This window comes from Dipteris shenzhenensis, chromosome 7 (assembly GCF_047967505.1).
Source record: "Dipteris shenzhenensis isolate YYH24624 ecotype China chromosome 7, Dip_SZ_1.0, whole genome shotgun sequence".
Taxonomy (NCBI): Eukaryota; Viridiplantae; Streptophyta; class Polypodiopsida; order Gleicheniales; family Dipteridaceae; genus Dipteris; species Dipteris shenzhenensis.
In genome coordinates, this window is record NC_141602.1 from 36,297,853 (window position 1) to 36,312,658 (window position 14,806).

The 14,806-nt window shown below is 45.1% G+C and overlaps 1 protein-coding gene across 2 annotated transcripts in view; it reads right to left on the minus strand.

Moving 5' to 3' along the window:
- The window catches only part of LOC147900284 (uncharacterized), a 60,976-nt gene that overhangs the window by 25,375 nt on the left and 20,795 nt on the right, over positions 1-14,806 (minus strand). For both annotated transcript variants that reach the window (XM_087377350.1, XM_087377348.1), the window contains exons 2-3: positions 9,815-10,132; positions 9,508-9,675 (exon numbers count right to left, since the gene is read on the minus strand). In XM_087377350.1, the coding sequence (XP_087233476.1) occupies positions 9,508-9,675; positions 9,815-10,132 (486 nt within the window). The remainder of the gene's footprint in view (positions 1-9,507; positions 9,676-9,814; positions 10,133-14,806) is intronic.

Genomic DNA, 14,806 nt, shown 5'->3' on the forward strand with positions numbered 1-14,806 from the left:
AAGGAGCTGCTATCGGAAGTGGAGGATATCCAGGAGAAGGAGTGCCTTCAGAGTGTAAATACTGTCTTGGGGAAGGTACAACCTGTATAGGAGGATATCTGGGAGCTCGAGGTGGAGAGTAGCCTGGAGATGCCGAAGGTGAGGGGTAAAATTCTCTCCAAAGATGGACAGCAAACTCTTGAGGAATATCGGGTTCTGGGTATCTTCATGTCTCGTGGAACACAACCTGTACTGTGCTGAGGAAGTAATGTAACTGAGGTGCCTCATGCAGAAGATATAGGATGTGGTCCAAATCACTAGGAGGGCATGTGACACAGAAAACCCACGATGCAAAAGCTCCGAAATGGGCTGGTTGTGCAATCTGAACACGATATTGTGTGGTAGATGATGCCTGAGGTGTCCTTGAAATGCCGAGTGAATTACCAGGGGTTTCCATGCATTAAAGGACATTCTTTCATTTGCTGTAATTTGATAATGACAAGAGAATCCTTAAAAGCAGAATGTAAAGACTCCACCTGGCAATAATTTAATCTGCCAAATTGTTGCGTAGAAGAGGCCTGCAGATTTCTGTCCAGAGGTCCATGTTGCAATCGGTGGCGAGGAGCAGAACTAGGCCTGGCATTTAACAGGCTGTCTTCATCGCGATAGGAGGCTGAAACTGCTGCTGATCTGGCAGGAAAAAGGTGGCGAACCAAGGAGAGCAGGCTATCAATGGCAGGCTGCAGGTACCCAATTCTGGATCACAATAGGGGCTGGCGCACCAGGCTGCTGCTGTCATGGCGAAAATCTGTTTGTAGGCTGTTTTGCGACCGAAGGACTGGCTGGTGCTGTGCTCACGTTGCAGGCTGGAAAGGAGCAGGGCTGCAAAACCAGCGGGGCTGCAAAGGCAAGGAACCTGGCAGCGAAAAAAACAAGGGGCTGGCAGCGAAAATGGTGCGTGGAGGCTGGCAGCAAGTGGCGTGGGCTGGCAGCGAGATGGCGAGGCCAAGGCGGGCAGCGAATTTAAGAGGGCTGGCAGCGAGATGGCGAGGCCAAGGCGGCAGCGAATCTGAGCGGGCTGGCAGCGATATGGCGAGGGCTGAGGCGGGCAGCGAACCTGCGCGGGCTGGCAGCGAGATGGCGAGGGCTGAGGCGGGCAGACCCTGCAAGGGCTGCCAGCGAAATGGCGATGGCTGAGGCGGGCAGACCCTGCGTGGGCTGCCAGCGAAATGGCGATGGCTGAGGCGGCTGCTGCTGCGTGCAAATCCGTACGGAACGTCAAAGAGGTCTTTTTCGTTGGGGGCTGCCTAAGGTTGGGTGGTTGCCCAAAAATTAAATGGTGGGTTTAATTAACCCTAGGGTAGCTAGGATAAACCTAAGGTTTGGGGCTCGGTTTTCCATTTTAACCCCTCTAGGTACCCTTTTATAGGTCCTTGGTGCCTAAAAGGTGTGCCTATTCGAAGGGGTGTGACCCTTGGAATAGGTGCACCTTTTCATGAAGGGGTGTGTCCCTGTTTTTAAAAGGGGTGTCCCTACATGAATAGGTGTGTCCTTTTGTCCACGATGGGGTGTGTCCCTTGAGTGAGGAGTCGAGACTCTTCATCAAAAGGTGTGTCCGATGGTGGAAAAGGTGCGTCCCTTGGTTTTGGGACAGCCCAAGCACCTGAAAAGACACGATTTGTCGTGTCCATTCCCATCAACTTGTGATGTGTGGGAGATGGAGAGCATAGGACTGGTTTTCTTGAGTTTGCTGCATATTTTGATTTCTACACGGCCTGCAGATCGGCCTCCTCTACCGCTAGAAGGTGGGGAGCATTTCCTACAGGCTGGAGCGAATTTTGCTCTGATACCACTGTAAGAAATCCTAGATTTACTATATTTAGAAATGTGCTAAGGAACAGAAAGGAGACTGAAATAGCAGAGAACAAGGAATAATTGTATTGCTTGAATGTCTGTAGGGTATCCGTTGTCTGTCATCCATACAATTGAGCCTCTCTTATATAGAGAGTGAAGAGTCACACATGAAAAGGTGTGTACTCCAAAGGGTATGTGCATGAAGAGGTGTGTACCCCTTGTGAAGGGTGTGAGAGGGTACATTAGAATGTCTCTTCAATAGAATGTCTCTTGTGAACGGTTGTGCCTCATAGGAAGTGTCTCGTCGAAAGGGCATACCCTTCCACAAGTGTCCATTCATCAAACCATCCATAAGTCTAGAAATAGAGAAACGAATACGTCACAGATCGTGACATTATCGGGTTATCTTTGTGACTAGAGGCTCGCCGCCCGTTTGCAGCTCTTGCCCCGCCTGCACACCAGCCAATAGCTGCCAGCCGCATGGGAGCTCAGTTCCGTCTAGTTGGTGAGGTGCCTTGCCAGTAAATTGCTTGGAAAGTATTCCGTTGGTCGGGCCATTGCGTCGCTTGGAGATGTTGACGTCATGCGGTTGACAAGCTGTAGTGGGACAGAGTTTGATGGAGCTTGAGGCGCTATTGAAACATTGAGGGTCATAGGTGCTGGGAGGAGCTGCGATCCATATGCGTGGTCGTGCAGGCTATGGTAGAGCCGCCAGTCGAGGACTAGCTGCGTGGTCCTCATTGGCGCCTAGCTTGCAGCGTCTGTTGGAGGCAAGGGAGTCGATGGAGACCCTAGAGGCGTTGCTCGTCGTGTCTCCTGGTCTACCGTGTGCTCGTCAGTTAAACGCTTACTATTGTTGCTTGAGTACTGTGTCGGATTGGCCATTTTGCATGCGTTCAATTTAGAGCAACGCTGAGTCAGTGAAGCTTGTGGTCAGCCCTAGGACAGGGATACTCTCTCGTGGTGAATGTTGGTTGTCAAGAGAAAGATCTTGTGCATATGAGTCCCATTTGAAGCCGTTCAAGGCAATTCATGATACACTCAACGGATTCGCAAAAACAGGGAATTCATGGCTAGATCACAATCAGCTTGCGAATCATCCCCCTTTAGATTTGCGCCAAATCTCATCGCTATACGAATTGTTAGCAAGTACCAATCCTATTCACATTCTGTTTGACCTGGGCAGCTCTCACAATTTTGTTAATTACAAACTTGTGTAGAGGATGGGGCTGTCCACAACACCTAGCGATCACACCTACGAGGTGCAGCTTCCAACTGGAAAGCAGTTTTGGGATCGCAAGATTGATGCACTTTCTATCCGGATTCAAGACTACACAGTTGCTCTTACGTGCTATGTCATGCACTTGGAACATGTGGACTTGTTAATCGGAATAGAGGGGTTTAAAACCCACGATATTCGGATTGGATGAAAAGAGCATACAGTCTCTTTTTTGAATAAGGACACACACTTTTGTATTCTGTGTGATAATATTCCCTCTTCTCAGGGACCTATTGTATCTGCAATGCAGCTTCGGTATATAATAAACACTTCTCATTATGATGTGTATCAGTGTGTTTTGAATCCACTTTCTTCATGTGTTGTCTCTGTTAATAACAAAAATGATTTAAGCATGTTTGAATGTATTCCTACTCAACTGCCGGAAGATTTACCTCCATAAGGCAATAGACCATCACATAGATTTAGTACTTGGGGCGTATTCCATCTTATAGGATAAACCAGCTTAAGGAGAATGAGTTAGCTTTACAACTACAAGATTATTTGAATATGGGCTATATTCACCCAAGTAAATCACCTTGGGGAGCACCTGTCCTCTTAAGAAAGAAGAAAGATAATTCATGAAGAATGTGTATAGATTATAAACGACTGAATAAAGTGACAATTAAGAATCGATGCCCTCTTCCTCGTTCCGATGATTTGATAGACCGTTTGGCCGGAGCGAAGTATTTCACTAAGATTGATTTGCAGACGGATTATCGCCAAATCCGTATCTATGCCAAATACATAGATAGAACCGCATTTCCAACTAGGTATGGCCACTACGAGTTTCTCGTATTACCTTTTGGTTTGACCAATGCTCCAACTACATTCCACCAAATGATGAACGATTTGTTCCAAGATTTTCTGGGCAAATTCGTTGTCGTGTTCTTAGATGGCATCTTGGTATATAGCCGTACACTAGAGGATCACATTGGACACCTCCAGATTGTCTTAGTTATACTAAGACAGCATAAGCTCTCTGCCAAGATGAGTAAATGTGACTTCTTTATGAAGGAGATCATTTACTTAGGACACAAGATTTCTTCTAAAGGTATTAGCATTGATCTAGATCGTATCCAGAAGGTTTTAGAAAGGCCCATCCCTCAGATAGTGAAACAACTTCGTTCTTTCCTAGGATTCACGGTTTTTCTACGAAAGTCCGTGCATGATTATTCTTACATCACGACACCCCCGACCAACATATTAAAAGGTCGTGGACGCAGGTCTACCCATCCGATCTCTTGGAATGATGCATTGAACAAGGCTTTTAAAACCTTGAAGTTAACTATCAAGGAAGCACATGTTCTTGCATTACCCGACCAACCCGGCCTTATGTTTTAGAGGCCGATGCGAGTGATTTTGCGATTGGGGCAGCTTTATTCCAAGAGGGCAGACCTGTAGCTTTTGAGAGTAAAAAGCTAGACAACACCCAATATCGCTGGCGCACACTAGAAAAAGAACTCTATGCAGTTGTGTATGCTCTGAAGGTTTGGAGACACTACTTATATGGTTCGAAGTTTCATGCATTGACAGATCATCAGTCCATCAAGTATGTGTGTGACGGGTTTGAATTGAGGGGACGAAAGGCTAGATGGGCAGAGTTAATGCAAGATTTTGATTTTGAAATACGTTATCGGGTTATCTTTGTGACTAGAGGCTCACGACCCGTTTGCAGCTCTTGCCCCGCCTGCAGCGCCTGCCAATAGCTGCCAGCCGCATGGGAGCTCAGTTCTCTCTAGTTGGTGAGGTGCCTTGCCAGTAAATTGCTTGGAAAGTATTCCGTTGGTCGGGCCATTGCGTCGCTTGGAGATGTTGACGTCATGCGGTTGACAAGCTGCAGTTGGATAGAGTTTGATGGAGCTTGAGGTGCTATTGAAGTGGAGCTACTAAACGAGCGTCCATACCAATGCAAAATGCAAAATGGCAAAAATGCAGAATGGCAGTACTAAGTCCTAAGTACAACATAGTCATGTCGGTGGTCGACTATATATCAATCTCAGCATCATCATCAATATCATCATCATCCCCAGCAACAGCAAGATATCAGGATGGATGAGGCAGTGGAGGCATGAAGTCGACAATAGAGTGCTGTCGGCCACTCAGAGATGCGGTCCTGGCACGTCTCTTGCTCGTAGCTCTACGTCTAACCAGGGCTACTGTGACCCCCCGTCGGTCGGGCTCCAACTCTAAACAAGGAGGGGATGTCTCCAAGTGTGATCTGTGTGTGGACCCTCTGTCTGAGCTGTCGGGTCACGGGCTCTCGGTCACGGTCATGTCGAGGCCTCGTCTCATTGTGATAGAGTCAACCGAGGAAGAAGTCTACTCCTGTCTCCGTGCTCGAAGTATCCTCTCGCGGTGTCTAAGTGCCTCATGAATGAAACCTACCAAACACCGCTAGTCTGGGTAGGAGAGGAAATGGGCTAAAATTCCATAACTATCTCTTAAGAGACAGTGGAAACACCCTCGGATCTCATAGTACACAGGACACCTGAAGATGAAATGCTCCTCTGTCTCAACCTCCTGTATGTCACATATATGCGCCGCTCCCTGGGTAGTCGCTCTACTCTGCCACTCTTGATGCGAAGTCTGTGTGAAGAGACCCGAAACTGCCCAAGAGAGATCCTCATCGAGTGGGGTAGGTGAATCTGTGTGTATCCTGGTGGGTCAATGAACCCCTCCATTGTGATATGTAAGAAGTGATCTCTGTAGAAGCTAAGCTTCACTCGGAGTTCACTCCGTTCCAACCAGGTCCGAAAAGTGTGTAGCTGTAGTAGATCCTCACAGATAACCTGGTTGACCTCGTGTGATAAGAGGGAAGAGAACGGAGCATCCATGCTATACTGGAAGGGAGGTAGTCTATCCATATGGAGCCCCAGTCGCTCAAACCATCTCTCTGTACGTGCATACCAACACCTCTGATCTCCTCCTGCTGCAAGTGCCATAGAAGAGGATAAAGCTATCCATGGTAGCCTGCTACGCCCCGAGGTATAATCCCCATATTCCCTAACTCGGTACAGATATGTGATGACCTAAAATGCAGCATCTAGCTGTAAAGGAGGTGACCCAAACTCAACCTGAATGATCTGGTGAGGAACGGATGACTTACCACGAATCATCCATGATAGCATGAGAACCTGTAGCCGCTCCACACAGGCCCACTATGTATCCGACAAGTATGGCCCCCAACCCTGAGGTCGCACACTGTTGGCCTCAAAGGGATGAGGCTACCAATCAGACAAGAGGAGGAGCTTCTGGACTCGGAGTTTGCAGATGATTCGGCCTTGTATGTGGAGGGTTCGGAGGAGAGCCTAGATGCGGTCAAGGGGGGCTCTTGAGGTCTATTACACCGCCTCAGGATCAACTGGGGCAAATCAGTCGGTTTTCTTTCAGTGACTGAGTAGTCCTAGGAGATTCTTCGGTGGGGCGCATTGGTAGGCTTTAGGTGGATCCGGAGTGGCCAATCGGCGAGGTACTTGGGATGCCGTATGGGCATTGACATCTCCGCAGAGTAGCAGATAGCCCCGGTCCTTGAGAGTGTGAGGCGCAAGCTTCTTTACTGGAGCTTAGCCAAACTCTCTCTGGCAGGTAGGGCCTTGGTGGCGAAAATATCCTCTGACCTATTTCAATCCTTGAGGGGGCTTTGTGCAACAACTGATAGTCATTTCAGTTTTATTGGCAGAAAGTACAGGACGGCAGCTCCATGGTTGACCAGGACTTAGGGATTGTGCCACCTATGGTATAGGCGGCTGGAGGTCAGTGGATGCTTAAGAACGGCTTGTTGTTCCAGAATGGAAAGTTTCGGATCTTCGATCCAAGATTCTCTGGGAGTGTCATGATGCTCCTAGTGCTGGACATCCAGGTATCCATCAGACTCTGTCTCTTGTGAAACATACCTTTTAGTGGCCTAAGATGGGTGGATTTATTGAAAACTATGTGGTAGGTTGCCGGGTTTGTCAGGTTACTAAGGCGGAACGCCTTAGAAGCACGGGTTTATTACAGCCATTACAAATCCCGAGTAATAAATGGGAAAGTATTTCCATGGATTTTATTACCGGTTTGCCTAGAACGCGCAAAGGTCATGACTCCATTTGGGTCATAGTGGACCGTATGACAAAAATGGCTAGATTCTTACCTACTAGAACAACCATCTCAGCTGTTCAGCTAGCTCACAAGTTTGTGGACTGTTTGTTTAAGCTATATGCTTTGCCACCTGACATAGTCAGCGACAAGGACTCGAAGTTTACAAGTAACTTCTGGACACTTGTTTTTTAGAAGTTGGAAACTACTCTAAGTATGAGTTCCTCATATCATGCACAATCTGATGGCAGTACAGAGAAGGTCAACCAATTGGTTGAAGATATGCTTCGGGCATATGTTTCTAAGAGACAGTCTTCATGGGAAGATTATCTCCCCATGATAGAATTTGCTTATAACAGTGCAAAGCATTCGAGTATTGGTTACAATCATTTTATGCTTATGTACGGGTTTCAACCTAAATCACCAGTTATGATTGGGTTCAAGAATGATGCTGCAAAGACATTCTTGCAAGACATGCAAGAAATGTTACAGTTTGCCAAGGAGTCTATTAGAAGTGCCCAAGATCGGGACAGATTTTATGCTAATAGACATCGTTTACCCAAAGAGTTCTTTGAAGGAATGATGGTATATTTGCGTATTCCCAAGGAATCCAAGAGCCTAAGTACTAGTTTGGTTCCGAAATTATCCCCCAGATATTGTGGTCCTTTCAAGATTATTAAAAGAATTGGACCAGTTGCATATAAACTAGAATTACCTCCTGAGGTTAAAGTACATCCAATATTTCATGTCAGTAGACTGAAAGAGTTACTGAGTGCGGATGATCAACTTGTTTCTCTTCAAGAAATAGTAGAAGTTACAGATTTAAGTTTTATTCCACATGAACCTGAGTGTATTCTTGAATTTCGTGAAAGACAAATTCGTAATAGAACTATCACAGAATACAAGATCAAGTGGAAGGATCGTGTTCAGGAGGATGCAACATGGGAGTCATTACAGAACCTCTAGAGGACATTCCCGGGTTTTTTAGCGAACTCTAAAGTGAGTTCTTAGAGGAGGGGAAGTATGTCATGTGCACGGATTGGTATCTGACGTGTACTGGGTACACAAGACTGGCTACCTGTAGAGGAGGGGAAGTATGTCATGTGCACGCATTGGTATCTTGTGTACTGAGTACACAAGACTGGCTCAAGTAGCCTAGGGAGGCTTAGGGCTAGGCAGGCTTGATTCTCGGGTTGAGTGGCAAGGGTATGAACCACTTCGCTATTTTTGGCACATTGGGCCCGAGTCGATCTAAGGGGCCCAGAAGTTCAGTTCTCAGTGAGCCAATGGGAGCAAGTCTCATTCCCAGGTGCTAGGCCTGATCCTGGATTGAGTCACGAACATGCGTCTGCATCGTAGCGTAGCCCAAGGCCCAATAGCAAAACCCAGGTGTCACGGCGCCACCTGGTGGTATGGGACACCGGGCTGGTTAGGACCTGGTTGGAAGTTCGTGCCAGTAGCTCAGCTCGTGGCTCGAAGGAGACATCTCCTAATTCAGGATAGCATCCCGTAAATGTCGTGGTTGGGTGGCGAGCAACCTGCTCAGATCCCTCATGTTTGGTGTGTTCTTGTGTTTGCTTGCAGATCATAGGTTTCAAGAGTGCTAGGGACGTGTCACAACGCCCACAGATAGCCGCCAGCGCTCCATCACTGGCTACGCATCAGCAGGACCTCGCCCCCTCTCGAGCTCCCCTTAACATTTACATCCTCTAAGGCCGCATTGTATTTGCCAGAGCCGGCATGGCTTGGTGACGTGGATTGATCGACATGATGATGGTGATGTCATTTTATTGATGATATGAATATGTACTACTTAGGACTTAGCATTTAAAAGGGGTGATGATGTTCGTTTGGTAGCTCCACCGTTTCTGCTTGTTGTATCAAATTTTCTACCACTCTCATTCCGTAGACTATAATAAACTTTCTTTCTTTCTTTCTCACTCCCTCTCTCTTGCTCCCCAGTAGAGGCTCTAGCTTTAGGAGGGTCATCCTTTGATAGAGCTATAGTGGGATCCAAAAGAGTGGTTTTCGCCATCCGAGGTAGGGCAATCATCCGAGGTAGATGCAAGCCTTCCCCGTTCCATGTTTTCTTTAAAAAAGACTTTATGATACAATTATCAAATAGCCTACAAACCGACATTGAAACGAAGGAAAATAAAATGAAACGAAACAAAACAAAAGTTCTTTCTTCTTTGCAAATGAAACAAAACAACAGTTCTTTCATCCACAAAGAAGAAACTCTCGAAGTGCATTATAAGCAATCATTGACTCATACAGCAAGAAAGATCGAATTTCTCCTACAAAAGAAATGGATTCACCTCATGTTTTAGTATTGTCTGAGACAAGCCTAAAGGTTGGGCAAGATATCGTCTGCGGAAGTCAGCGTCTGTACAGGCAAGCATTGATGGAAGACTCTTACAAATTCCACGTTCTGACAGCTGTTTATGCCTAGGCTTTATCCTATTCTCCAAGCTGTAGCCAAAATACTTTGGCAAGGAAAAGAAAAAGAAAAAAGTTCTTGAGTGCTCCAAATTTGGTGATTATGCTTAAACAACAAAAACTAGGCATAAGCTTAAAACATGAGCACAAAAGCATACAAACACAAAGGTCTTGAATCTTACATACTTGGGGAAAATCAACCAACTCCTGCACTGTGCGCTTCATATCTATGACTAGATATTCATACTTGGGTGTTAAAGACCGGTCCATGTTTTGTCCGAGCATTGCAGGAAAAAGAACTATCATCTTTGCTATAGCCCCCTTTGACAATCCAATACTTAACAAGAACTCAAACTTGGGCCGCAAGTTTTTCTCAATACTGCAGCAGAATATTTGAGCATCTCTTAATAATATAAACTCCATATCTCTATCTTTATCAAGGCCAATGGACCGAAAGAACTCTACTCCTCGTTTCAATTTGTCTTCTGCATTCAAAGTGAAGACCTGAGCAACAAGAGGATGAATCTCACTCAAAAACGCTAAACATTTTTAACAATGTAAATAGAAACCTATCTCCCTCTCTCTCTCTCTCTCTCTCTCTCTCTCTCTCTCTCTCCATATCATAAAGCTATAAAATGATAAGGGAGCCCTCGGAAAGAATTCCTAATTAAACTTTTAAGTAAGGCCTTATGTAAAGTTTTTCCAATCCACAAAGCAAGGGACCCCATGGACTAAGGACCTCTAGAGTAATGAAGCAGGTACCTTGATGGCAAAGGTATATGCATCAGCACTAGAGATGCAAATCTGTGAGTATGTAGAGCACACAGGCATGCGAGCAACATTCCAGGCACGTTTCAGATTGGATCAATCCACCATAGATCACATATTCACGCTATGAACTGTTATCGAGGAGGTCATACACCAGCAACAAAGAGTATATCGCAGTTTTGTGGACCTCCAAAAGGCATTTGACTTAGTGCCACAAGCTCATCTCATCTCATGGGTCCGAGACCTGTGTATCAAGAATGATGTCATATGGGCAGTCATGGCTTTATAAGGCAATCACAGGCAGGGTTTGCATTGCACGGGCTATATCCGAGGGGGTGAGTAGCACCATCCTTGTGAAGTAAAGTTGCTCACTTGCCCCCACCCTCCTCATCCATACTCTTGATCTTCAGTCTCCCCGAACATGTACTGACAAACCTCCAATCAAGACCTTTGGTGAAAGACTATATCTTGCCATTCCTGTGACTGACTGTATAGGGAGATGCAGGAGTCGATATTATTTATATTGTACAATGATGCTACTCGAAGAAGTTTCACATGCAAGATGTGACAGCTCATTGATATGTAAATGCCCGTTTGATGAGCTAGCATCTTTTGTGAACACATTCAAGTGGAAACGGATCATCCCTGGCAATCGCTATAAGCATTGGCAGGTACTGAAGCGCATCTTCCATTACTTGAAGGCCACGCAGAATTTGGGACTCTTCTATGGTGATCAGTCTTCATTAGTTTTACATGCATTCACAGTGTCGCAGAGTGGCAATTGTTTCATGCTTGGCTCTGCATGCATATCTTGGTTCAGCAAGAAGAAGCCTACAATTGCTACTTCCAGTTGTGAAGCTCGGTACAAGGCAGCATGCATAGCTACAAGAGAGTGTGTTTGGCTACATAAGTTACTTTCAGATCTTCATATCAACCAGAACACTTCTACTACCATATACACTAACAGCCAAAAAGCTTTGGCCGTTGCACGTCATCCAATGTCCCATGCATGTACAAAGACATTGAGGTACACTATCATTATGTTTGAGAGCCACTGTCAGTTAGAGACGACAGTTTTCCTACGTTCCCATGGAGGATCATTTAGCACATGTCTTCACAAAAACTGGTTCAGCATATTTGGCAACACTAGTGAAGCTAGCTCAGCGTGAAACATTTACCCTAACAAGCTCTATACTTACCCAGAGAAGGAACATCAAGCAAAATGCCAACCGCGCTCAGAATGCGGGAATAAGGAAAAGCTAGGAATAGAAATGGGAGTGAAGCGCCACATATTGTATACAATTATATACACTATTGCAAAGAGACATACACAACATAGAATTACGTTTTTAGAATAGTAACAAATTATGATCCACAGTTGATCGAGAGATAAGATCCTTCGAATTCCAAACAATTCAACATTCAGGAATTCACAAATAAAATAACATCCTGAAAACTCAGAAGACAACAATACAAATGATCTAGAGGTTTATGCAAAAGATTCCAAAATATATATAGAATCATACTGATAAATACTCATAGATTGCCAAACCAATTATGGCATACAAAAGCGAGGCAACCTGGAAAGGTCCCTCAATAAGAGAGCTTTTTGAGTTCTGAAACTTGAGCCATAAGCTTCTACAAACCTGAAATCTCATATAAGTAGTACTAGTCTGGGACACAACAAAGGTATTACAAATACATCTATCGCGTGCTAAAGGCATTTTATTAGACCAGATCGGAAACACTAGTGAAGCTGGCTCAGCATGAAACATTCCCCTTAACAAGTTCTGTAATTACCTAAGTAGGATCACTATGTTTGAGTGAGAAACTGTGAGATTGTATTCAACAGAGAGAAGTTTGATCTACTTTGTTACGCATTAGAATGTTGTGGATTTTTTCATGTTCTTATTCAAGGAACACCATGTTGTGAATAAATGTTCTTATTCAAGGAACACCATGTTTATGCTGGTGATTACGCTGGCTCAGCATGAACTGCCAATAAAGAAACAATTATTACTGGTGGAGTGTCTAGTATCATAATCACCAGCCCAATCTAAGTCATTGAAAGCATGCAACTCAAAGTCACCCCCCTAGCATAGAACAAACTAAGAGACTGAGTATCCTGCAAATATCTGAAAAGGAACTTTACAGCACTCCAATCTGTCTTTTGGATGTGCATATACCTGCTCAATTGGGATATATTGAACTGAATATCTGGACAGGTATTGTAGAGATAAATAAGGCATCCCACATCCTGACTGTATATGACAGCATCAAAAGGTTCACCTGCATCATGCATGGATGGCCTCAGCTCTGGCTCCAAGGGAGTAAGTCTTGGAAATTGAGCCTCTATAATAACAGTCCTTTGAATATATTTTGATTGCTTGAGCACAATACTAGTGTAACAGACCAGATCTGACATCTGAACCGAAGCTTCAAGATCAATATTGAAATCTGACAATTTTCTCTTCGCTTATGTCTATGAGCAGCATATCATCCACATACAAGATGACAATCAACAAATCCTTCTTGAGCTTTTGGACATAAAGGGTACTTACTTTCAATTGGACTCTTAGAGTGTACTTTCAATTGGACATAAAGGGTACTTTCAATTGGACTCTTTTCTAGGCCCTTATTGGTCAAATATGTATGAATCTTCTCATACCAAGCCCATGGGACTTGTTTCAGTCCATAAAGTACCTTGTGCAACTTCCATACTTTGTCTTCTTGACCAAGCAACAAGCTCACTCACATACACTTCTTCATGCAAGTCCCCATTGAGAAAGGCTTCTTTGATATCAATCTATGTACTCGCCACCTGAGATGAGCAGCCAACGAAACAACACATCCTATGTGGTCATCTTGGAAGTGGGGGCAAAAATCTCATCATAATCTATCCCCTTAACTAACCTTGCCTTGCACCTATCAATGGTACCATCAGATTTTCTCTTGATCTTGAACACCCGCTTTGTCCCATAGCTTTCTTTCTTACGGGCAAATCCACCAGTTCCCATATATTTTTTCTCTAAAAGGAATCCAATTGTGCTTCATGGCTCTCATCCAATTCTCACTGTTTTGAGCATCCTCAAATTTGTTAGGTCCATTCGTATCACAAGTGAACTCATCTAAGCTGTATCAGCATAGTATGCTCCTCCTAAGATCTCAGAGGGTATGCGAGCCTCAGTGAATGCGTATGGTGGAGAATAGTATTGGCGGTTGGCCATGAGCCCTTTTCCCGATTGGATCTGCCCCGGGTCCAAAGTCTTTTCAGAAAAGGCATGTGTTCTTAGTCCCAAATTCTCGGGATGCGTCTAGAGGCGATACGTTTTGTGTCAGCCAGATTTTCACTAAACGCTAGGGAAATAGCTCTAATTCAGTCTGTGCTGGATAGGTTCCTCAGTCATGGCCTTCTAATTGCATTGAATCGAAGGATTGCAGGGTGAACCACTGGCGTCTTGCTAGGACGTGTCTGAAAAAAATCTCAGCTAGGGTGGTTTACCGTAACCTGTTGATGGTATAGCCCTTGTGCATGAAGCCTAATAAGAAATGGGGGTTGCATCATTCTCCAAGCTGGGGGATTGAGAGATGCAAGAACATGTGGAAAGGTTGCAGAGCGGGTAGATGTAGTTTCTTGTTGTGGAAGACGCTTCACCAATGGCTTCCAATGCGGGTCAAGTTGGCTAAAAGGTTTGCGGTGAATCCTATATGTCCTTTCTGTGGGACATCCATCATCAGACACTTGTGGTGGCATTGCCTAGTTACTAAAGGGATTTGAAGTAAGGTGGAGGCTATAATTCGTAAGATGGGCCTTAAGACTTCGTTCTATTTGGATTCCAACTGGAGGCTGGTTTTGCTTGGTGATCCTGCTAGCTTGCCGTCGACACTAATGGCATGTTGACCGTATATCAAAGCTGCTGTAATAAACACTATGTGGTTGATTCGGAATCAAATAGTCTTTCGTCAGAATTTTAGTGAGGATTCTCTAATTTTGGGTGCTCTTACATGTGGCCTGGCCTGTTAGATCTTTTGCTAGGGTGACTAGTAAAAATGACACTTGTTGGGCAATTCCTACCTGACTTAGCCGGTGCCCTTGTGGTGCTATAGATTTGACCCTTCCGGGTGCTCCATGTCGGCTGTTTACATACGTAGGCCACGGGCTATGAGCCCCTTTAAGCCTAGTGATGGCTAGCCTGGGCTGGGCTGGGCTTGGCGCGGAGTGCGTATGGTCTGTTTGGTCAAGGAGGGCGGATGGACGACGACGGATTGCGATGGCGATGGCGATGGCAAGGATTTGGGGGGTAGCGCGGCAGACTATTCTTGGCATCTTGACCCGTTTTCTTCTATTTCTTAGGTCTGAGCAGGACTAAGTAGGACGGAGAAAAGCACTTCAAAACAAGTGTGCATACA